A 23439-nucleotide genomic window follows, 5' to 3' on the forward strand; every position below is an offset into this window, starting at 1 on the left:
GCGTCAGGTATGGTGGGCTGCCCTGCGGCTAGCACCCTTAGGCACATGCGTGAACTTGACACCCAGCTCGACCTCTCTCTGGTCTCTCCTGCCTCCCCTGCCCCCTGGCTCCACCCACCCCTCTGGCTCCCTGGGCCCAGCTGGAGGAACAGGTTGTCTTTCCAGGCTCTCGGCTGCCCGCCCAGCCTGGCGGGGGCCCAAGTTTCCCTTCCAGCACCGGAGGCCTCCCGCCCCCTCCCACCACAGCTGGGGCTGAGCTGGAGAGAGCAGCCTGGGTGCGCACAGGGTCGGGTCGCTGGATGAGAGCCATCCGGGGCATCTGGGGATTTTTCTGGGCCCTGTGCAGGCCCTAGAGAGGTGCCCCATTAGAGGAGATTGAGTGTGAGAACCCCTACCTGGGTTACTGCCCACATGTGTGACGCCCCCCGCTGCAGGCTATCCCCACCAGCAGGCACATGGGTCCAGCAGGAGCTCTGTCTCTCCCAGGAGAGACGGGGAGGGTGTACAGCACGCACAGCCTCTACCCCACCTGCCGGGCCCACAGCGGGCACCTCTCATCGCTGCCAACACACTCCCGCTCACCCGGCCAGGTCTTCAGAACCTCACCCCTTCGTCATCTGGAGGTGGCCCCAGGGAGGACACCTGCCTGCTGTTCCCATCCCAGGCCTGGCGTTCCCAAGTTGCTAGCAGCCGGTTACTCCCTGGTCCCCCCACCCCCACCCCCCAGCTCCCAGGGGTCCTCCAGCCTGACACCAAGTCTCAAGGGAGAGGTTTGGTGCTTAGGGCCGATTTCAGCAGCGAGAGGCCACAGGAGAACACTGTGAAGACGGCGTGGCCTTTGGCCATGTCTGCAGGCAGTCCTCAGGCCTGAGAATCCAGGGTCAGTTGTTGCTCCTCTTCTGGTGCTCAGGGTGTGTTGCGAAGGTTAAGGTCACAGCCTGCAGCCCATCTACCTGGGCTCAGGGCTCCTGCTTGCTGGCTTTGAGCTTTTGACCTGGTGACTTCGCCTTTCCAAGCCTCTGTGTTCCCATCTGCAAAATGGGGATAATCCTCATCAGTTCCCTGAAGGGTGTTAGGAGGATAAACAAGTCAGTCCACACAGTGCCCTTAGTCAGAGCCCTCATGGGAGAGCTGTTCTATTATCTGCTACTGCAGCAGCCATGAGGTCAAGGGGTCAAATTCTGACTTGGCCAAATGATTGCTGCCAACCCTAGATAAGTCCATCAGTGTGTCCGTACTCAGCTCCCATTCCACAATGCCGGGCCTGGGCGCTCTCTTCCTCCCAAGTCTGCGAGGAGGCTCGTTGAGTTCATGCTTTCGAAACACCCGGCCCAGTGCCCGGACGTGGAACGCGCTAGTACACAGGCTGACGTGTGCGTGCTGTCATCCCAAGCATGTGGGCTCCTAGCCGCACCCACCAGAGCACACGTACACAGGTCTCGGCAAACTGTTCGACCACCTTCATCATCTAAAGAGATCAGCAAGCCTCTTCCGGAAAGGGCCAGATAGTAAATATTTCAGGCTTTGTGGGCCAGACAGTCTCTGTCGCAACTCCTCAGCTCTGCCGTAGATGATAAATAAGCAGGTAGACATGACCACGTTTTGGTACAAGTGTACATACAAAATCAGGCGGTGGGTGGGCCCCTTGCTGCCAGCTCCGTCCCCTGGTTGGGAGGTTTGTCCAGGCCCCTTGCTCACCTGGGGCCGGGCCAGTGCCTGTGTCTTTCCAGGGCTGAAATCAAGGGTTGCAGAGAGGCCCCCAGCCCACTCTCGAGGCACACTCGTGCTCAGGAGGACATTAACAGAGTCAGAGTGGTGCCTGGTCTGCAGACTTGGGGGAGCTCTACCCTAGGAGCCCTCCTCCTCCCCATCACTGTTGGCCGGGACCCTCCTCTGGCCGAGGCCGGCACTGCAGGCAAGGGGAGGGGGGCTCATTTGAGCAGGGCAGCCAGGGCTGGGGGCCTGAGGGCTGGCTGAGCGTGGCTGACTACCTGCCCTGCCTCACCCCTCAGCAGAGAAGCCTGTGTTCTTCCCGGCCTTCGCAGCTGAGAGCCAGAAGCTGCCCGCAGACCCCTCATGCTGGACGTCAGGCCTGCCCTTCCCTGTGCCCCCTCGCGAGGTGATCAAGGCCTCTCCGCATGCCCCTGACCCCCTGGCCTTCTCCTATGCCCCACCTGGTGAGTAGTTCACCCCAGCCAGCCTCCTCCACAAGTCAGCCAGCGGGCAATCACTAGGTACCACCAGTCACCCACCAATCACTCGGCACTGCTTGGAACTGCATGCAGAAGGATCTTAGAATCTGACGGGTCCTAATGGGAGGGACGGTCTGGTCAATGAAGGGAAAGGGGGCTCCACTGAGGTTTGAGGAATCTCCAGCATGACAACGGAAGCACTGGTACTAGGGAGGTGCTTGAGCTGATGATGAGAGAGGCAGGTTTGGAGTGGGAGCGCCAACTCCCACCAGTGACTTAGAGCTGGAGAATGAGCAGGTCGAGAGAAAGGTGTAAGGAGGGAAGGAGACAGCTTTGGCTTACAAATATAGTCACGCTGGATTTAGATCTTTCTTGAGGTTCCCAGTCCTGCTAGGCCCTACCAGCCATAGAAGGGGCAAGGCTAGAGGTGGATAAGGACTTTAATTAGCAAAGGTCATCCTCAGCAGAGCTGATCCTGCAGGATGAATGAGCCAAAAGAGCCAGAAAAACAGGGAAGGGTATGCCAGGCAGTGGGAACAGCATGAGCAAAGGTCCGGAGGCAGGAAAGAGCAGGCAAAGCTTGAGACACTGAATCAGACTGCCATTGTGGAAGCGCGGTGCCCAGTGAGCCTGGGGAGACCACACCCACAAGGTCAGGTGAGCCTGAAAGCTGTGTCACAGGCTAAAATCTAACCCTGAAGGCAGTGGGGAGCCATAGAAGGTTCACAGCAGCAGAGGCGGGGGGAGCAGGTGAACCAGTAGACTTTGAAAATGATCCTTTTGGTTCCTGTGAGGGGAATGAACTATTGGAGAGTAAAGGAGGGATGGGGAGACCAGTTAAGGAGTCTAGGGAGAGTGGAGGGACCTGGTCCAGGACCCGGAGGTGGGGTGGATGGAGGGAGGTGGGGTGGGTGGGCATAGTGGTGTCTGAACCAAGGATGCAGACAGCTCCTCAGGGCAGAGGTGGGAGAGGAGCAGTAGGGGGCGTGTGTGGACAGGCACTCCCCTGGACAGGACAGGAACAGGGTGGGGAGCGGCCCCGGGGACTGTGTCTCTGACTGCTCTGGAGCCCCATGAAGGACAGACATGTGCCCTACAGGTCACCCGCTGCCCCTGGGCCTCCACGACAGCGCCCGGCCCGTCCTGCCACGGCCACCCACCATCTCCAACCCACCGCCCCTCATCTCCTCCACCAAGCACCCCAGCGTCCTCGAGAGGCAAATGGGGGCCATCTCCCAGGTGAGGTGGGAGGGCCAGCTCCCCAGAAATACCTGTGCCAGCCAGTGCCCAGAGAATAGCCCCTTCCTCTTTTAAGGGTTTGGCCTTTCCATCTGTACAGTTGGGGGAGGGGTCGCTGGGGTGGATGGTGTTTGGGTGGGGGCCAGGCCCCCAAGTGGCTGGGTCCAAGCTGGCTGCAGTCTGCCCCAGGCTTCAGGACCTTGGGAGGTCACCCCATGGGGCATTCAAGAGCGGGGGCACTGCATCCAGACTATGCGGCCTTTGGCAAGTTACTTGACCTCTCTGCACCTCCCTGTGAAACGGAAGAGCATGCTCACGAGACATCAGCATGTGCAAAGCCTTGGTCTGTCTGCCCCTTCATCTCCCTGACCTGCCGCCGTGTATTGAGGGCAGGGGCAAGGCTTCCGCTTTGCCCAGATGCTCGTGGGCAGCATTTCCTTTAAACCAGGTCATGATGGCCACCACACAGGTGAGGGCCCTGAGGCTCAGGAGAGGCAGTGACTTCTCCACAGTCGCTCAGCGGGGCAGCGGGGCCGGGACTTGAGCCCCAGGCCTCCCTGACCCGTGTGTGGTCCCGAGGTTCCCCTCCTCTTGCGCTCTCGTGAAAGCGGGTGTCAGGAAGCCCTGGTTGAAGCCTCTGGGACCCATGACCTCTGCCCCCACAGGGAATGTCGGTGCAGCTCCACGTCCCATACTCAGAGCATGCCAAGGCCCCCGTGGGCCCCATCGCCATGGGGCTGCCTCTCGCCATGGACCCCAAGAAGCTGAGTAAGGATCCAGACCCCCAACCTTGATGGCCGGGGCTCATCTCCCACCCTTTGTGTCAAGGGGTGAGGGAGGGCAATTTGGCCTTTGGGACTCTGGCCTGAGCATGGTGGGGAAGACCCCCAGCCCCTGGGTAGGGCGGGGCGGGGGGCCATGCCTCCCAATCCCTGCCCTGTGGCTCTGCTCACTGCTCTCACCCATCCCCAGCACCGTTCAGCGGAGTGAAGCAGGAGCAGCTGTCCCCACGGGGCCAGGCCGGACCCCCTGAGAGCCTGGGGGTGCCTACGGCCCAGGAGACCTCCGTCCTGAGAGGTGAGGGCGTGGGAGCTGGGCATGAGGCACCGTGTCTTGCCCTCATCCCTGTGGCTGCCCCTCCATCCCGGGGAGGGTCGAGGCAGGAATGGGACCTCTTATCCAAAACCTAGCTGAGAAGTGTCAGCTCCCGGAGGGTTTGGCAGCCTCTCTTCCCAAGTGTCTGTCTCTCCCTTTAGGGGCGGGGGACTCTGCATTGAGACACCGTGAGTGGAGCGGGTGGAGCTTGCAGGTCACCAGGAGCACAGCTGGGGTGGCTCTGGGCCCGGCTCTTAAGCCCCGTGTCTCATGTCTTCCAGGGACGTCTCTGGGCTCGGTTCCAGGCGGAAGCATCACCAAGGGCACCCCCAGCACGCGGGTCCCCTCCGAGAGCCCCATCACGTACCGCGGCTCCATCACCCACGTAGGTGTCCAGGGCCACAGTGTGCGGGACCAGGGTGGGACTCGCAGGCGGCATTTTGGACGTGGCCCCGATTGTGGACAAAGCAGTGGGCAGCCCACCCATTCCCCCCCACCGGCATCCCTGAGTGGTCCCTGCCCCAGTGGATGGGGTGGCTTCCTGGGGGTACCCGCCTGTTCTGTGAGCGTTCATCTTCTCTCCTGGGAGCCAGGCATTTAACGTGCTGAGCAAAAACCTCGAGGCCCCCCGAGGACCTGGCAGGGCAGCAGAGGGAGGCAGACCAGTGAAAACTGAGCGGTGATTTCAGACTTTGTCAAACTCTGCGATTAAGAGCGTCCAGTGCTGCCGAGGCCACATAGACAGGGGAGCTGGGGGAGACCTCTCAGAGGTGTGAGCCCTTCAGGAGCCTCAGGGAACAGCACCCCCTCCCATATGTGTCTTAATGATGAAACTTCAGGCCGCAGGCTCTGACAGTGAGGTGTCTTTGCAGCCCAGAGGCTTCAGATCATACCACAGAGGGGAGCCCCTCACACTTCATGTTTCTCTAAGACCTGTCCGGTTTTGAAATCACCAGCTTACGAAGGCAGCTGCCAGGTACCTAGGGCCAAAGGCAGGCCACACACTCACCCAGGCAGGGGACCGATGCCCCCTGATTCAGTTTTGAAACCCCTTTGGTAAAATTGTCTCTCGCTGAGTCATTCTCATATTGAGTCGAGTCGTTCAGTTGTGTCTGACTTTTTGCAACCCCATGGACTGCAGCACACACACACCAGGCCTCCCTGTCCCTCACTATCTCCCAGAGTTTGCCCAAATTCATATTCATTGCATCAGTGATGCCATTTAACCATCTCATTCTCTGTCACTCTCTTCTCCTTTTGCCTTGAATCTTTCCCAGCATCAGGGTCTTTTTCAATGAGTCGGCTTTTTGCATCAGGTGGCCAAAGTATTGGAGCTTCAGTATCAGTACTCAAATAGAGTAGGGATTCTTAAATCACTTTTTTTTTGGCGTGTGGGATCTTAACTTCCCAACCAGGGATTGAACCTGCACCCGCTGCATTTGAAGTGCAGAGTCTTAACCACCGGACAGCCAGGGAAGCCCTGCTGAGTCATTCTCATAGAGTGGTTTGGGGTTAAAGGTCGACATCTGAAGTGCCTGGGCATCCGTCGGCCTCTGCTTTCCAGGTGGCCATGACCCAAGCCGTGTCGGTCACTCACACGCCTGTGATGGTTGTTGGCAGAGGGTGGCAGCTGCCAAATGTGTGAGGGTCAGACTTTCCCATAGCCTCTCGACCAGGTGGTGATGAAATCTGTGCGGGGAACACAAACACACAGACACACACGAACACACACACACACACTCTTACACACGTAGACTTACAATGCGTGTGCTTATGTCAGCTGCCCCTGGAGAGGCCTTTCCTGATGACGTGCAGTTGGCTCCGCTGCCCTGTGCCCGTTTGAGGAGAGAGGTGACTGCCCACCCCTGGACCGTCACCCAAACTGAAGCCCGTTTATTCTGCACAAGTCTTCCAAAGTGTGACCAGTGGATCCTACCTAGGGTGTCTGCTTTGAGACATCTGGGGAGACCTGTCTGGAGACCTGTTAGGGCATTTTGTTTTTCTCCAACTTGAACACCAGGATTTGGGATAAAAGCCCAGGGGGTGCCAGTCATCCCTTACCCCATAGAAGGATGTTTCTTGGCAGAGATGCTCCCATGGGGAGACTCGAAGGGCACCAGTCCCGGGCTTGGCACACGGTCAGACTCAGAGATGTGAGTCGGCTCTTGGATTCATAGAAGGAGAAGAGAGACGTCTTGATCTGGGGACGGCTTGTCTGTGCCAAGTGCCTTCGAGAATCGTGGGCAGAGATTGTGTCTGTTTTGCAGATGTACAGACTGAGGCTCAGAGAGGCAGAGTGACTTGACAGAGGTCACAGAGCAACTCACTGGTAAAGTTGCTGTTTGCCATGCAGCAGTCTGACTCCAGATTTATATTCTGATCCCCACACTCATGTTCCTGGAAGTCATCCAAGGCAGGATGCTACCCCATGGGGCTATCTTCTGTCTGCCTGAATACACCCCTCAATAGGAAGCACATTCCCTCTAAGGCCGTAGTTCCTGACAGGGGCAATTTTATCCTCCAGGGGACACTGGGGAGTGTCTGGGGACATCTTTGATTGTCATATCTGGAGGGGCAGGTTGAGGGGATCACATGGCATCTAGTGGGTAGAGCCCAGGGTGCCGGGGTAGGGGCCGCTGCTAAGTGTCCTGCAGTGCCCAGGGTGGCCCCCACAGGTCACAGTGCCGAGGTTGAGAAACCCTGTGCAGAGCTCAGATTTCTGGTGTCCTGCCGTGATGTGAGTCCCCACTCTCGTTTGGGGAGCCACACGCGGTCACAGGCACGTGGACCGGCATCCCAGCATCCAGGCTCTGAGAAAGTACAATTCACGTAGTACAAGTGGAAACACGGCCCGGTGCCAGACCGCCCGGCTCCCCAGCCTGGCTCTGCCCTCGTTTAGCCAGGTGACCCTGGGCAAAGCTACCTGGTGTCTTGGTGGCTGGGTTTCCTCTTCTGAAATAGGCACAGCAGTACCTGACTCAGTTTCAGGATTAAATGAGTCAATACCTGTACAGGGTTCAGAGCTTATTATTAACATCGCTGATGTCTGTTCCGTGTGGTTGTGTTCTGGAGGGCTCTGCCTCCCCCATTTTTTCTTTCTTCCCTTGGCCACATGGCAGCTTGCAGGATCTTATTTCCTCGACCAGGAATTGAACCTGGGTGCCGGCAGTGAAAGCATGGAGTCCTGGCCGCTGGACCGCCAGGGAAGTCCCTCTGCCTTCCCTTTTGAAGCCGCATGTGTATGAACATGTATGCAGTGATATACACATGTGTGCCTGTGTGGATTTGGAAGGCACACGTGCACACGTCCTGGTCATGTCTGGCGATTTGGGCGGGTGGGTACAGTCCCTGGCCAGAGCCTGCAGGTGATCACCCGCCTCCGCACCCGCAGGGCACACCGGCCGATGTCCTGTACAAGGGAACCATCACCAGGATCATCGGTGAGGACAGCCCGAGCCGCCTGGACCGCAGCCGGGAGGATGGGCTGCCCAAGGGCCACGTCATCTACGAGGGCAAGAAGGGCCATGTGCTGTCCTATGAGGGTGAGTGATGCCGCCATGGCTATGAGAAGCTGGTGGGCGGGCAGGGGCTGGCCAAGCCATCCCACTCAGGGCTCTTTGATGTCCAGCAAGGACTCCCGAGGTAGAGAACCAATGGGGACCTGGAGGTAGTTGTTCATCTGGTCGCTTGATATTTACTGGGGGCCACCCATATGCCAGGGGTTGGGGGTCCAGCAGATGAAGCCCCCTCAGAAGGCTCTCAGGACAACCCCCCTCCCCAGGTGCAAATGGGAAGTCACCTTATTAATCTCGTCATTAAACCTGTCTGTATCCACTGTGGCTTATTCACCGAACCCCAGACTTTGGTGTTTCTGGAGCTGGTCAAGAGAGAAGGTTCCAGAAAATATGGTTGGGGTTAAAGGGCAGCCAGATGTCTTCAGAAAACAAGTCTTGGGGAGTGTGTTGCCCTCCTATCAGCTGTGTGTGGTTGAGAGCCGAGGTGAAGGACTGTCTTCCCATTTTCCAGGTGTGGGAGCTGAGGTACAATGGTGTCCAGTGGTTCTTCTGTACCCCTCAGAGAACAGGAGCCCTGGGATGGGGGTGGGGAGAGTCTTTGGTCCATTGAGGTGGGTTCCTCGCGAGGCAGGGCTGGGGTGACACCAGGAAGCACAATCAGAGAGGTGGTGACCTCCCCGTCCCTGTAGGTATGTAAGTCAGAGGAGCTGAAGATCGGCCTTAGCTGCCTCCCACCTCTGCCTAGTTCTTTACAGTTTAGGAAGCAGACTTATGGCCAGCCTTGCGAGTGGGGGAATAGGCCCAGGGAGCAGAAGCCCGCAGCTCACACCCCTAGGCTCCTGGCAAAGGCTGCACTCTCTGACCGCACGAGGGTGGCAGGCAGGGGCGGTAACCAGTGACACGCCGCCCCCTTACGCCCTGGGCCCCCCACTTCAGTGTTCCTCACTCCACTCACCCTCCCTGGGTTCCGCTTCCCCACCCAGGAGCCCTGCCTGGAAGGAATTAAGGGAATCAAGGGCTGAGATGTCAATTTCCTGGCAGCCTTGGGCACCCAGGGGTGCAGAGATAAAAGCCGCTAATGGGCGCCCCTCTCAGCCGCTGGCAGCCGTAGGGCCGCAAATTGCTTTTCCTCCAATGGGCGGGTGCTTTCTCTTCACTATCAGCCTCCACCGGCCCGGCCCCCAGCCCCCACGGCCCCCTAGGTCCTGGGAAGCGGAGGTGGTACCGTGGGGCTTAGGCACTTGCCTCTCTCTGCTACCAAGTGGTGGAGACAGCCTTGGGGACAGGCTGTCAGCTGTGTTCTGTGCCAGCCTCAGTATGGCTGAGGGCCCTGGGGGATGGCCAGGGGCCCTGGGAAGGGTGGACAGAGAGGCAGTCAAGGTGTCGTGAGCAGGGAGCCCTGGGTGGCATCCCCACTCAGGCCTCCACATCAGTTCTTGAGCCCCTACAGGCCTTAGGTTTAGCATCCTCAGAAAGGGTGTCGTCAAGGCTTTTCATTCCTCACATGCTTCCTGGGGCCTGGGGACTAGTCATGCCAGTGGCAGGCGGTAGATGGTGGGGAGGAGACTGGCAACCCCGGGAGTGACGGCCATCTCTACAGGGGCCCCTGCCTCTGTTCTCCGACAGCTGATTGTCACCCTGCAACAAGTGCAAGCTCGCCAGCCAGACTTCTGATCTCTCCATTTTTATCTGACATCTCCTGGTGTTTAAACATCAGCGATCAATTTTGAGAAAAATTAGGAGCGGCAATACCGTCTCTCCGCCGGCCAGTAGTTTGTAACCCCATGGAGGAGCTCCTGCTCTGAGGATCTCTCGGGGTCGTGATGGAAATCCGTGAGAGCCAGGGTGCCCTTTATCCTAAGGGGCCAGCCTGGGGCATGCGGGACTTGCTTCTGATACCCGTGGACTCCGCCACCCCTGGAAGGAGAGACTGACTCGGGAGCCTCCAGCCCAATGGGCAAGACCGAACCGTGGCCTCCTCAGGGCCCCCCTCCTGGCTGCTCAGACCCATGGCCTGTCAAGCACCCGTGTGCCCAGCCTGACGTGCCCGCCCTCTGGGCTCAGCCTGGCTTGATGAGGCCACCCATGCTGTGGACCCTCCTTGTCCCTCCCACCTCCAACTAGACACACACTCTGCCCATGTGGACACAGATGCACATAGTTTTTTGCACGTGGCCTCACGTCGTTCACAGTGGACAGGCACACACACAGTGGCACACGTGTGCACACACACAGACCCGCATTGACACACAGGGATGGTCGTGCCAGCCCTGCGTGTTCACACTCGGCTGGTGCATCTTTGCTCACATGCACACGTTTCCACACATTCACATCACATGTCTGCTCCCACGAGTGCTCGTCTGTGCACAGACTCACATGCCTGCGGACAGTCAAAGGACAGACCTACCAACCAGCAGAGCATGCCCTGGGCTGGACTGCCGGCTGGGGTTCCTGCGGGAAGGCTCAGCTGGGCCCGGCTTCAGCTGCGTGACCGACGGGCTCTCATGACGGGGGTCTGTTTGAGCCGCCGTCGCCTTCCGGCCCTCCAGTTTGCTGGCCCTGGGCTCACTGCACACAGCCTCCCGGGGCCGCTCTGCATCGTAAGCGTGGTCTGGTTTCCAGGTGGCATGTCCGTATCCCAGTGCTCCAAGGAGGACGGCAGGAGCAGCTCGGGCCCTCCCCACGAGACAGCCGCCCCCAAGCGCACCTACGACATGATGGAGGGCCGTGTCAGCCGGGCCATCTCCTCAGCCAGCATAGAAGGTGTGTGCCCTGCCCGGCTCCCTACTCTGGGGGTGGAGCGGGGGCCGTAAGACCTGCCCCGGGGGGCTTCCCCACTTGCTGGGTTACATCAGCTCCGCCTGGACGGAGTGCAGGAATAGTTATCCGGACTTTACAGATAGGAAAACTGAGGCTGGGAGTTTCTGAGCCTCCATCCGGAGGTAGCACAGGGCCCAGAAAGCGGGCCACTTGCCAGCTGGGTCCTCTGTCGCCACCACCACCAGCATCATCTCGGGGACTGGGTGGCTGGAGGGACCCGCTGGAGGGAGGCAGGGGCTGTAGACTCTGGCCGGTCACTGCGCAAGGCCGGGTCAGGGAGCCGTGAGACAATGCTGTCGCCCGCCCCCTCCAGGTCTCATGGGCCGTGCCATCCCGCCTGAGCGACACAGCCCCCACCACCTCAAAGAGCAGCACCATATCCGAGGCTCCATCACACAAGGTAAGTTGCCCTCTGCTCCCGGCGTGCCCAGCCACCGCACCCTCGTGGCAGCTGCAACAGGCCCTCGGGTTTACAGTCAAGATGGGCAGGGGAGGGGAGGCATACCAGAGTGCCATAGGCACCCAGGGAAGGCGTGTAACACATGTGTACGTGACAGGTACGGGTGCAGGTTGAAAGGCAGAGCAAGGCATGAAAACAAAAATCGAAAGCAAACTACTACCCATCACCCTTCACTCTGTCATTTAATGAGCATCTCCTGTGCTCTGTGCTGGGTGCTACCCCAAGTGCTCTCTGTTCCTCATCTTATGGAACAGCCTCCGAAAGGAAGACACCCACGTTCTCCTGGCTGGTCAGTGGCAAGCCAGGTACTTTTTAACATGCTTTGTATCTGTATCATCCCACTGAATGTGAATGACTTGGTGAGGTGCTTCAGTTAATACTCCCATTCTATATATGAAGAACCTGAGGCTCAGAGAGGTCAAGTCACGTGCTTAAGGTCACACAGCACGTGAGGACTTGAACCCAGGTAGTCAGGCTTCAGAATCTGCCCCAGGTTAGGATGAGCAAGGTGGGAGGCAAGTGCCCACGCGTTAGTGCCCCCTCCTCCCTGGCAGGGATCCCACGGTCCTACGTGGAGGCCCAGGAAGACTACCAGCGCCGGGAGGCCAAGCTCCTGAAGCGCGAGGGCACGCCGCCACCGCCACCTCCGCCCCCTCGGGACCTGGCTGAGGCCTACAAGGCCCGGCCCTTGGAGGCCTTGGGTCCTCTGAAGCTGAAGCCAGCCCACGAAGGCCTGGTGGCGACGGTGAAGGAGGCTGGCCGCTCCATCCACGAAATTCCACGGGAGGAGCTGCGGCGCACACCCGAGCTGCCCCTGGCCCCCCGGCCGCTCAAGGAGGGCTCCATCACACAGGTACGGGGGCCAGGGTCAGGGTAGAGGATACCAGTAGGCATGGCTCTGGCCCCTACAAGTGGGAAGCTGAGGCCTGGACTTGTTGAGTGCCACACCCAAGGTCACACAGCTGCTAACTACTGAGTTGTCATTACATCCATTCCAGGGTCCATAGCAGGTGCTTTATATTATACTCATGACCTCATTCAGTTGTATTTACAGCCCAGGAGAGTCATACCCAGGCTTCCCAGGTGGCTCAGTGGGTAAAGAATCCGCCTGCAATGCAGGAGACACAGGAGACATGTGTTTGTATCCCTGGACTGGGAAGATCCCCTGGAGAAGGGCATGGCAACCCACTCCAGTATTCTTGCCTGGAGAGTCCCATGGACAGAGGAGCCTTGCAGGCTATAGTCCGTAGGATCACAAAGAGTCAGACACAACTGAAGCATCTGAGCATGAAGGTATACCCATCACCCCCATTCTTCAGATGGAAAAACTGAGGCCCAGAGAGGTCAAGAAGCTTGCTGAGAGCCCAGAGCTAGGTGTACTAAAGCTTGATTGCACCCTAAGTGTGAGCCAGGCGCTCACTGCCTGAGAACTTGGCGTCATGACTTATGTAACCCTCACAACAGTGTTGTGAGGTGTCCTCATTTTAGTGGTGACGAAACAGGTTCAGAGAGGTTAAGCAACTTATCTGGGGTCACACAGCAAGTAAATGGCCATTGTGAACCTCAAATCCAGATGTCCTTACATCTGTAGCATCTTTGTGTCTTGGCCTCCTCCAGCAGGTTGCATCCCCACCCAACCCCTGCGCCTATCCACTGCCTGCACTGGGCCCCCCAGAAGCCCCAGCCTGGAAGGGGAAGATGAACTCTGACTCTGTGAGGAGCTGGTCCCTTAGAGGACCTAAGGGCCACTGTCTTTTCACAGGGTCAGAGATGTGAACAGGAAGGAGAATGAGATCCATGGGGGACTGCATGGCTAAGGGGTGGTAGGGAGGTGTCCAGGGGGCCTCACAGTTGAGTCAAGGCTCAGAATCACCTAGGGAAAAGGCAGGAGCGGTGGGAAGGCCGTCGAAGGCCAGGGATCAGGTTTGGCACTCAGCCTCCAGGCAGTTGGGGGTCACTGGCAAGAGTCCATCGTAGATCCAAAAGGGAGGCCAGTCTGATTCTAGAATATTCTTTCTAAAATGAGGGCATTTCCTCTTCTTAAGAAAGTAAAACATTCGTGAATAAAAGCAGAGTCCTCTTACTTGCAAAGACACAGAGCCCACTGTATCCTAGGTTTCCCAGGCTTGCTTAGACAGGGTGGGGTCTTCTCCCAGGCACCCGGGTTACAGTCTCATCATGACCCCTGTTCCTTCAGCTGCCCTTTCTGGCCAAAGAGCAGACATAACCTTAGCCCTGACCTCTGAGACTTGAACCTCAGGGTGGTGGAACTGGATTTTACTGCTGGATTTTCTGGCTTGGCTTTGGGTGGGTCAGGGAGGGTCCCAGACTGATGGGAAGAAGGCATTTACCCTCATGGGGTTGTTAAGTTTCTTTCCAGCAAATCCCAAGGGGCAACCGAGGGTCCCCCACTTGCTTCAGGAAGGGATGACCTCTGCACTTTGTGCCCCCTTCTGCAGCCCCCAGGGTGGCCCTGGGGGCCAGGGGTGGGCAGGGCAAGGGCAGGTGGGCTCATCTTAGGCTTAGCAAAGCCCTTCACCCCTGCCCCTGGAGCGTGAGATGTCTCTCCCATTTCCTAGCAGAGAAACTGAGGCTCAGAGAGGTTGTGCCACTGGTGGTCACGTCCCCCTTCCCTCCCCCCCTGCCAGGGCACCCCGCTCAAGTATGACACCAGCACGTCCTCCACTGGCTCCAAAAAGCACGACGTGCGCTCCATCATCGGCAGTCCCGGCCGGACGTTCCCGGCCGTGCACCCGCTGGACGTGATGGCCGACACCCGGGCGCTGGAGCGCGCCTGCTACGAGGAGAGCCTGAAGAGCCGGTCGGGTGCCGTCAGCAGCTCGGGGGGCTCCATCACCCGGGGGGCCCCGGTCATCGTGCCTGAGCTGGGAAAGCCGCGACAGAGCCCCCTGACCTACGAGGACCACGCGGCGCCCTTCGCCGGCCACCTACCCCGCGGATCACCAGTGACCACACGGGAGCCCACCCCGCGCCTGCAGGAGGGTGCGTGGGGGAGGGCGCAAGGAGGGGCGGGGCGGGGCGGGAGCGGGGCCGCTGTGGGCTCTAATCTCCGAAAACTGCTTTACCGTCCACCCCTTAGCTCAGGAGCATCCTCTGGGCCGCCACAGCCAGCCCACCTGCCAAACCTGTGGGTTCTGCCTCCAGACCATCCTCAGAATTCTCTGCGTCTCCCTGCCGCCTCCAGTCCACCTGGCTTCCCTGACTACTCTCTTGTGCTGCTATAATCTGCTCCCCAAAACGGCAGCCAGAATACTTTTTTGAAATATTTACATGAGTTACACCACTGTTCTGCTTAAATCTTTCTAGTGACTTCTCACTGCTCCTAGGGGGAAAAATAAAGTCACTGTTTTTCCGCCATGGCCATGCAGGATCCAGCTCCACCCGCCTTTCCATCTCAGGGCTTTATCTCTGTTACTTGACCACACTCAGCTTTCTTTGCTCAGGACCTTTGCACATGCAGTTTCCCTATGCTTGAAATGCACCCTCCCCCCTTCAGATCTTTACCTGACTGGTTTCTTTTTGCCCTTCAGGACTCTGTTCAAATGTCACACTGTCAGGGAGGTTACTTATGGTCACCCTCCCCCTTCACTATTCTGGTCACATTCTATCACAGTTTAAATTTTTCTTCATTTATTACTTTGAAATTCTTTTTTGATAACTGGTTGATCATCTGCCTCCTACATTGAATGTCAGCCCCATGGGGGCTAGGGTTTTCCTGTTTGGTTTGGTGGGGAACCCCAGCTCTTAGAAAGTACTAGGCATATCGTAGACACATGATAAATATTTTTGGTTGATTGAATGAATGAGAAGAAAAGGGAACAGAAGAATGGATGAGCTTTTTAAAAGAATAAAAAGCAGAAGCAAATGACTGAATGAGTAAAAACGAAAAATGAACTAGAGGCAAATGGATGGACGAAGAGGCCTGGTTCCTGGGACCCCAGAGACCCTACCCTCAAACGATTTCCCATAAGCACTAGCTGCAACAGCCCCCACGTAGGGCGTGGGACACCCGTGTCTGAGGTCCGATGCCATCTGCACTTGGCTCATCCCCACAGGCAGTCTCTCATCCAGCAAGGCATCCCAGGACCGAAAGCTGACATCCACGCCCCGGGAGATTGCTAAGTCCCCACACAGCAGCGTGCCTGAGCACCACCCCCACCCCATCTCGCCCTACGAGCACCTGCTCCGGGGGGTGAGCGGCGTGGACCTGTACCGCGGCCACATCCCGCTGGCCTTCGACCCCACCTCCATACCCCGAGGAATCCCTCTGGATGCAGGTGATTTGTCCCAGACCCAAGGAACCCTGTAGCATCAGTGTCAGCCCAAGGGCTCCTCAGGCATCAGCTAGGCTCCACTAGAAGGGGAAGCTGAGGTGCAGGGCAGGGAGAGGGAGGGACCCAACATTGCAGTCATGTCAGCAGTTGAGGTGAGAAAAGAATTTCTCTTAGGGGGTTCTCAGGGTCATGCTGGGTTAAACATTTTTTCAATGGTTTTCTTTTCCTGTGAGACTTAATCAGCATCTTGAAAATTGCAAATGTATCAAAAGAGGGCTCAAGGGTGTGCTTTCCCCAAACAGACATGATCTGAAAATCTGTGTAAAAGGACACAGCCCTTAGGTATTTTTGTGATCTGCATTTCGGATACCCTGTGTTTGGGTGAATTTTGATCCCAAGAATATTATCAACAAGAGGCACCCTCGTGTATGTTGGAGAGCAAGGGTTTTTCTACTTTGAGGCTCTCAATTCTGTTTTGTGGGAGTGTTTGGGAGAAGCTTTGGGGCATTAAGACAGGCAGAGGGGCATTCCCAGCCGAGGTGTGGGCCGGCCTGAACTTATTCCCCTTCTCCTGGCAGCCGCTGCCTATTACCTGCCCCGGCACCTGGCCCCCAACCCCACCTACCCACACCTGTACCCGCCTTACCTCATCCGCGGCTACCCCGACACGGCGGCGCTGGAGAACCGCCAGACAATCATCAACGACTACATCACCTCGCAGCAGATGCACCACAACGCAGCCACCGCCATGGCCCAGCGAGCCGACATGCTGAGGGGCCTGTCGCCCCGAGAGTCCTCACTGGCCCTCAACTACGCCACTGGCCCGCGAGGTGGGTGGGGCGGGGTGCTGCCAGGCACACGGGTGGGCAGGATCCTCTACCCAGAATCAGCCTTATCCCTGGTCTGCCCAGGTTCCTGAAGCACAGGACACGTATGTGCCCATGCCTGTACATCTGCCCTTGCCGAGAGTGGTCACTGTAGAGTCCCGGGTGGTGTCACCTCGCTGAGAGCATGCACAGACCCAGCGGGTGGTTTCTTTTAACTTATTAATATATTTTAGCTGCATGTCGCAGCTTGTGGGATCTTAGTTCCCCGACCAGGGATCAAACCCAGGACCATGGCGATGAAAGCCCACGTCTTACCCACCACCCTGCCAGTGTTTAGAGTTGTGTGTGGTTGCGTCCTGGACGACACATGGGCTCTGCGTGTGCCTGTGTGCTGTTGATGTATGTGGTCCTTAAAAAAAAAAACATGTAAATGTAAGGCTGTTTGAATTTCTTGTTCCCTTGATGAGCAACCAGCCTGTGGTTACTTTGCACATGAATATTACACTCTCTAGAAACACTTCCGGAATGTTCTTTCAGAACAACCAAGTCCTAGTTAGGGTCTAGTTGTTAAAACTGGTCACACTAGGTATTTCAAACAGTGGGGATTGAATACAAGCAACTGATGGCCTAGGGTCACAGGCAAAAGGGGCACAGCAGTGTATGCAGTGGCGCCACCTGCAAACTACCTCTACTTCAGGGCTTGGGAGCAAAGGGAGGAAGGGCTGTGAGCAGCCGGCATTCAGACCTAGGGCGTGCACCAAGGAGGGAGCACCAGGCAGTGCTGCTTCTCAGAGGGTGTGCGGTGTTCCCCCGGGTGGTGCGGTCCAGCGAGCAGGCAGCCTGGTTCCTCTCCTCCCCACGTCGCTGCAGCCCCCAGCCCCACCTCCTCTCTCACAGGCATCATCGACTTGTCTCAAGTGCCACACCTGCCTGTACTGGTGCCCCCGACACCAGGCACACCAGCCACGGCCATGGACCGCCTCGCCTACCTCCCCACCGCACCCCAGCACTTCAGCAGCCGGCTCAGCAGCTCACCGCTCTCCCCAGGTGATGCCCCCACCCCAGTGCTGGGCGTCCTTGGGCAGATGCCTTGCCCTCTCTGTTCCATCCCAGAAGATGAGTCGGGGTGGTGGGGAGCGGGGCTTCCTGTCCCTGGGGCTGAGCCTCAGGCCTTTGGGTTTCCAGGAGGCCCCACTCACTTGACAAAACCCACCACCACGTCCTCGACCGAGAGGGAGCGGGAACGGGAGCGCGATCGGGAGCGCGAGCGCGAGCGGGAGAAGTCCATCCTCACGTCCACCACCACCGTAGAGCACGCGCCCATCTGGAGACCCGGTAGGACGGCCGAGCCCCCAGCCCGCGCCCCGGGGGCGGGGTCTTCGCAGCTGCACCAGGGGTCTGATAGCACAGCTTGCCTCCCCCAGGTACGGAACAGAGCAGTGGCGGTGGTGGCGGCGGCAGCGGCGGGGGTGGGGGCAGCAGCGGCAGCCGCCCCGCCTCCCATTCCCATGCCCACCAGCACTCGCCCATCTCACCGCGGACCCAGGACACCATCCAGCAGAGGCCCAGTGTGCTGCACAACACGGGCATGAAGAGCATCATCACCTCCGTGGAGCCCAGCACGCCTACGGTCCTGAGGTGGGCCAGGTTGGCACAGGGGAGGGGACAGGCCCATGGTGGGGGGGGCGAGGAGTGGGGGGCTGGTCGCTGGATACAGGTAGAGGGATGTGCGCGGGTACCAATGGGTCCAGGGATAAATGGGAGAGTGAGCGATGGGTGGGCAGAGAGTTGGGTGAGGAGGTAAATTGATGGGTGATTTGGTTAGATGGATGGGTAGTAATAGATTTGGATAAGTGGATATTAGCCATTTATATGGATGGATAAGTGGATGGATGACAGGTGAGTAGGTAGGTGCATAGGTGGGTCAGTGGTAGATGGATGGATGGCAGACTAGATGAATGGATAGGTAGGTGGACAGACAGATGACAGTGGGTGGACGAATGGACTGGTGGTTAGAGCTAGGTGAATAGGTGGATGAATTGATGGGAGGCTGATTGGATGGTTAGATGGTTACATCGGTGGATGGAGGGTAGATGGGCGAATAGGCAGATGATGGGTCGGGTAAGTGGAGGAATGGATATTTGGTTAGGTGGTAGGTGGGTGGGTGAGTAGATGGGGAGGTGGATAGGTGATGAGCTGGGTAGGTAGATGGATGAGTAGGTGGATGGGGAGTTGGGTGGGTGGATAGGTGAGCAGCTTGGGTAGGTTATGGAGTTCAGGAATGGAGTCTGGAGCAGAGAGGGAGAGAGAGCATGAGGGCTGTGAGGAGAGGCTTTCCTGCTCCCCCAGGGATTCATTCAGCAGAGCCCCACAGGGAGGAGGAGATCGGGTGCCTCTCGTCTGGACCAAGTCCAGAGGTTCCCTGGAGACTGGAGAACCTGCGGAGGTCCCGGATGTGTCTGGTCCCCGGAGTCCACTTCCTATCACAACAGGCCCAAGTCCCCGCTGGTGACCCACCTCCTACCACTGCCCAAGGCCTGTGGGCTGAGCTGCCTGACCGGGGGCAGGTGTTTCCCCACGGCCCCTCCCTGCCCAGGGACCTGTGTGGAGGCAGCTGCTTCTTCCAAAATGAAGCGTCCCTTCATGCAAGTCTCCCCACACTTGGCTGCTCTAAATCACGCCCTCCCCACCACAATTCCAATTACAAAAAAATAATATCATTTACCAAAAGCATCGTCTTGGTGTCCTCCGAGTCAGTTTCCAGCAGTTATACAGAACAGGAGCACCTGACTCTTAAGAGCAGGGTGCCCAGACATGAGTTCCCACCAGCGACAGCCAGTGAGAAGCTGGAGCAGGAACATCAAAGCCTTCCCCAGTGGCAGCTGAGGAAGACCCTTGAGGGTGAGGGTTAGTGAAAGACTTCCTCATGGAAACATTGGACTAGAGAGAGAAGCCAATGAGAGATAGAGTCGGGCCAGCTCATGTCCAAGACTATCTTTGAAGGTCAGCGGAGAAGGCAATGGCACCCCACTCCAGTACTCTTGCCTGGAAAATCGCATGGATGGAGGAGCCTGGTAGGCTGCAGTCCATGGGGCCACTAAGAGTCAGACATGACTGAGCGACTTCACTTTCACTTTTCACTTTCATGCACTGGAGAAGGAAATGGCAACCCACTCCAGTGTTCTTGCCTGGAGAATCCCAGGGACGGGGCAGCCTGGTGGGCTGCCGTCTATGGGGTCACACAGAGTCAGACATGACTGAGGTGACTTAGCAGCAGTAGCAGCAGCAGTTGAAGGTCAGAGGGAGTGCATTTGTGTATTTCTTCCTCCTGGTGGGCTTGCAGTAGGTCTCCTGCCCTGTGCTGGGTATGGGGGATATGGTGATGCAAGCCCTGCCCTCTTAGGGATTATGGTTTAGACCAAGGCAGCAATCAGGGAAGGCTGCCTGAAGGAAGAGGCATGGGACTCTCGAGTAGCCAGCTCCAGCCCAATTGGAGTGAGGAGAGCACTCCGGGCAGAGAAGACAGCAAGAAGCCCTGTGTGGCCCCTGGTGGCTGAGGTGGAAGAACTGGATGCCCCTGCCCTTTCCTCTAACCACCCACCCTGGCCCACACTCAGGGCCTTTGCCCTTGGCGTTCTGATTCTTCACGGGGCTTGCTTACTTCCTCTCTAGCTCATATGCCAGCCCCTCAGGGAGACACCCTACCCCACCCATGCCTGAGAGCTCCCTTGCTGTTTGCTTGTTTTCCACCCAGAATCGTTACCTTCAAGCAACTGCCACAATAATAGGAGTTTAATTTATCATGTTATCATATGAGCCTGTACGTAGTGTGTCTCCTCGCCTAGAACATAAGGCAGTTTTGTCTGTTTTGTGCCCTGTCATATCCCTGATGTCTAGAACAGTGCCTGACATAGTAGGTGCTCAGTAAGAGGTTTTGGGTTGATGGGATCATGGATGGATGGGTGGTGGGTGGATGGATGAATGCATGGATGGGCGCATGGGTGGATGGATGGATGGATGGGTGGATGGATGGGTAGATGGATGGATGGATGGATGGGTAGATGGATGGATGTGTGGGTGGGTGGATGGATGGGTAGATGGATGAATGGGCGTGTGGGTGGATGGATGGATGGATGGGTAGCTGGATGGATGGATGGGTGCGTGGGTGTGTGGGTGGATGGTTGGATGGGTAGATGGATGGATGGATGGGTGCATGGGTGTGTGGGTGGATGGATGGATGGGTAGATGGATGGATGGGTGCGTGGGTGGATGGATGGGTGCATGGGTGGATAGATGGATGGATGGGTGCGTGGGTGGGTGGATGGATGGGTAGATGGATGGATGGATGGGTGTGTGGGTGGATGGATGGATGGATGGGTGCATGGGTGGATGGATGGATGGATGGATGGTAGATGGATGGGTGCGTGGGTGTGTGGGTGGATGGATGGATGGATAGATGGATGAATGGGTGTGTGGGTGGATGGATGGATGGATGGGTAGATGGATGGATGGATGGGGTAGGTGAGGCCCTATGGCATGGGGTCTCGCAGGCCACAGTTGGGAGGGTTTATTCTGGGGAATGTGGGAGCTATTCTGGGCAGTGGCGACCCCTCAGAGTGTCAAAGTGAGTGAGTGACCCTGCCTCAGCCTCAAGGGCCACAGCTACGACTCCTGCAGCTGCTGACCCTCCCTCTCTCCTCCCCCAGGTCCACCTCCACCTCCTCGCCTGTCCGCCCAGCTGCCACATTCCCACCCGCCACCCACTGCCCGCTGGGCGGCACCCTCGACGGGGTCTACCCCACCCTCATGGAGCCTGTCTTGCTGCCTAAGGAGGCCCCTCGGGTCGCCCGGCCCGAGCGGCCCCGTGCGGACGCTGGCCACACGTTCCTCGCCAAGCCTCCAGCCCGTGCCGGGCTGGAGCCCGCTTCCTCCCCCGGCAAGGGCTCTGAGCCTCGGCCCCTGGCGCCCCCCGGCTCCGGCCATGCGGCCATCGCCCGCGCCCCAGCGAAGAGCCTCGCGTCCCACCACGCCAGCCCGGACCAGCCGGCGCCCCCCGCCTCAGCTGCGGACCTGCACCGGGAAAAGACTCAAAGTAAACCCTTTTCCATCCAGGAATTGGAACTCCGTTCTCTGGGTAAGACCACCCTGACAGCGGCCACCTTCATAGACGCGATAATCATGCGTCAAATTGCTCACGATAAAGGGCCGCGAGAAGGAGGTTCGCTGGCCAACGACTCCCCTCGCGATGGTAAGACTTCCGGCCCCGCCGCCCACCCACCCCGTCTTGTGGCCTAAAGATATTTTCAGATCTCTGCTTTTTATTTTTCCCCTCCCCCCATTTTTCGTTGGTTTTGGTATTTTGTTTTGAAGCTCGTCTTCGTCGATTGCACGCTCTGATGATTCCTCAAGCTGCGCCTACCCACCCCTCCGATCGGAGAGGGGAGCACTGCATCATTTGCACATCGTTTTTATCATGATTTTTCTTTTTTCTTTTGGATTTTCGCTTTTTTTTCCTTTAATGAATGGATCTGTGATTTTGACTCCAGCCGCGCCTCCCATCTCCCCCTTTGTACCTTTGTCTGGGGAGCGGGGCTGCGGAGGGGCGCAGGCCCACGCCTTTGCCTGCTGCTGTGTGTGGTTTGGAGGCTGCCTCCCCCACCCTGCCCCACTGCCCCCGAGGCGTACAGTGAGGGGGACGTCAGGGAGGAAAGAGAAACACCCTCCCGCTTCCCAGGAGGAGCTGGGAACCTGGCCCCAGCGTCCTCTGCCCAGGTTGTGAGGGGGTCTTGGGGATGCTCTGGCCCCATGTCTACCTTGCCGACCCACCAGCCAGCTTCCCCAGGGAAGAGGGGAGTCTTCTGTGCCTGTCTCCCACCTCCAGCCCCAGCTCAGGGCTCCTCTGTGCTGGAGAGGGGGATGTGGGCGGACAACCCTGGGATCTGAGTGTCACTCGCCACCACACTGACCTCACACCCTCGCCACCCATCCGCTACCTCTACACTCCCTTGCCCGAAACCCATCCTGCGCCATCTCAGTCCGCACGTCCGGCCCCCACCAGCCGGGTCTGTCTCCGGTCCCCCTTTGGCACCTTGTTGCTGTCCGTCTCTCACTGTCTCTGGGTCTCTCTCCATCTCCCTCCACCTGTCTGCCTGTGTGTCTCGTTCTCTGCCTTTCTTCTCCGTCCACCTCTCTCTGCAGTGCTGTCTCACCCTCCTTTCCCGACATGTCCCCACCCCTGGCTGGCCAGCAGCCCTCACGCTGGCTCACTCCCGCTGTCCGTCTGCCCAAATCTTCCCCGCCTCTGGCCCGGGGGAACCCATCCAGCGTGGAGGGGCGGGCTGGGAAGGGCAGCCCTGGCCCTGGCTTTGGCCTAACTCAGGGCCTCGCCCGGCTGCAGGTTACCACGGCGGCAGCTACAGCCCCGACGGGGTAGAGCCCGTGAGCCCCGTGAGCTCGCCCAGCCTGACCCATGACAAGGGGCTCCCCAAGCACCTGGAGGAGCTCGACAAGAGCCACCTGGAGGGAGACCTGCGGCACAAGCAGCCAGGTGGGGTCCCGCCCCACACAGATGGGGAAGCCAAGGCACTCGGAGGTGGTGGAGTCAGCCCCGTGTCTCAGCTCAAAGGGCGGAGCTGGGATCTGAGGACGGCAGCCCCGGGGGGCACCGGCCTTGCCTACCCCAGCCACGCCCTGACCAGCCCTGCTCTGCCCGCAGGCCCAGGAAAGCTCAGCGGCGAGGCGGCACACCTCCCACACCTGCGGCCGCTGCCCGAGAACCAGCCCTCGTCCAGCCCGCTGCTCCAGACCACCCCAGGGGTCAAAGGTCACCAGCGGGTCGTCACCCTGGCACAGCACATCAGTGTAACTACCCCACCTCGTCATTGCCTTTGCACCTGGGGCGGGACTAGGTCCTGAGAAAGGGAGGGGAGGAGGGTCCACACGTCCTCTGACAGGTAAACTGAGTCCTGGGTAGGGGTGGGGGGCGAACCAGGGATC

The 23439-nt window shown here is 58.4% G+C and overlaps 1 protein-coding gene across 23 annotated transcripts in view; it reads left to right on the forward strand.

Moving 5' to 3' along the window:
• Nucleotides 1–23439, forward strand: part of NCOR2 (nuclear receptor corepressor 2) — a 236352-nt gene that overhangs the window by 202512 nt on the left and 10401 nt on the right. For 9 of the 23 annotated variants that reach the window (XM_086347286.1, XM_086347298.1, XM_086347301.1 and 6 more), the window contains 18 exons: nucleotides 2013–2177; nucleotides 3292–3431; nucleotides 4097–4199; nucleotides 4404–4508; nucleotides 4808–4911; nucleotides 7918–8068; nucleotides 10664–10804; nucleotides 11175–11261; nucleotides 11876–12174; nucleotides 13970–14324; nucleotides 15398–15619; nucleotides 16195–16446; nucleotides 17341–17490; nucleotides 17629–17778; nucleotides 17868–18090; nucleotides 21150–21691; nucleotides 22841–22990; nucleotides 23159–23304. In XM_086347286.1, coding sequence (XP_086203412.1) covers nucleotides 2013–2177; nucleotides 3292–3431; nucleotides 4097–4199; nucleotides 4404–4508; nucleotides 4808–4911; nucleotides 7918–8068; nucleotides 10664–10804; nucleotides 11175–11261; nucleotides 11876–12174; nucleotides 13970–14324; nucleotides 15398–15619; nucleotides 16195–16446; nucleotides 17341–17490; nucleotides 17629–17778; nucleotides 17868–18090; nucleotides 21150–21691; nucleotides 22841–22990; nucleotides 23159–23304 — 3485 coding nt within the window. The remainder of the gene's footprint in view (nucleotides 1–2012; nucleotides 2178–3291; nucleotides 3432–4096; nucleotides 4200–4403; nucleotides 4509–4807; nucleotides 4912–7917; nucleotides 8069–10663; nucleotides 10805–11174; nucleotides 11262–11875; nucleotides 12175–13969; nucleotides 14325–15397; nucleotides 15620–16194; nucleotides 16447–17340; nucleotides 17491–17628; nucleotides 17779–17867; nucleotides 18091–21149; nucleotides 21692–22840; nucleotides 22991–23158; nucleotides 23305–23439) is intronic. The other 14 variants (XM_086347296.1, XM_086347304.1, XM_086347307.1 and 11 more) reach the window with 7 other exon arrangements.

This window comes from Bos grunniens, chromosome 17 (assembly GCF_055505025.1).
Source record: "Bos grunniens cultivar Pamir isolate PY7600 chromosome 17, Bosgru_T2T1.0, whole genome shotgun sequence".
Lineage (NCBI taxonomy): Eukaryota > Metazoa > Chordata > Mammalia > Artiodactyla > Bovidae > Bos > Bos grunniens.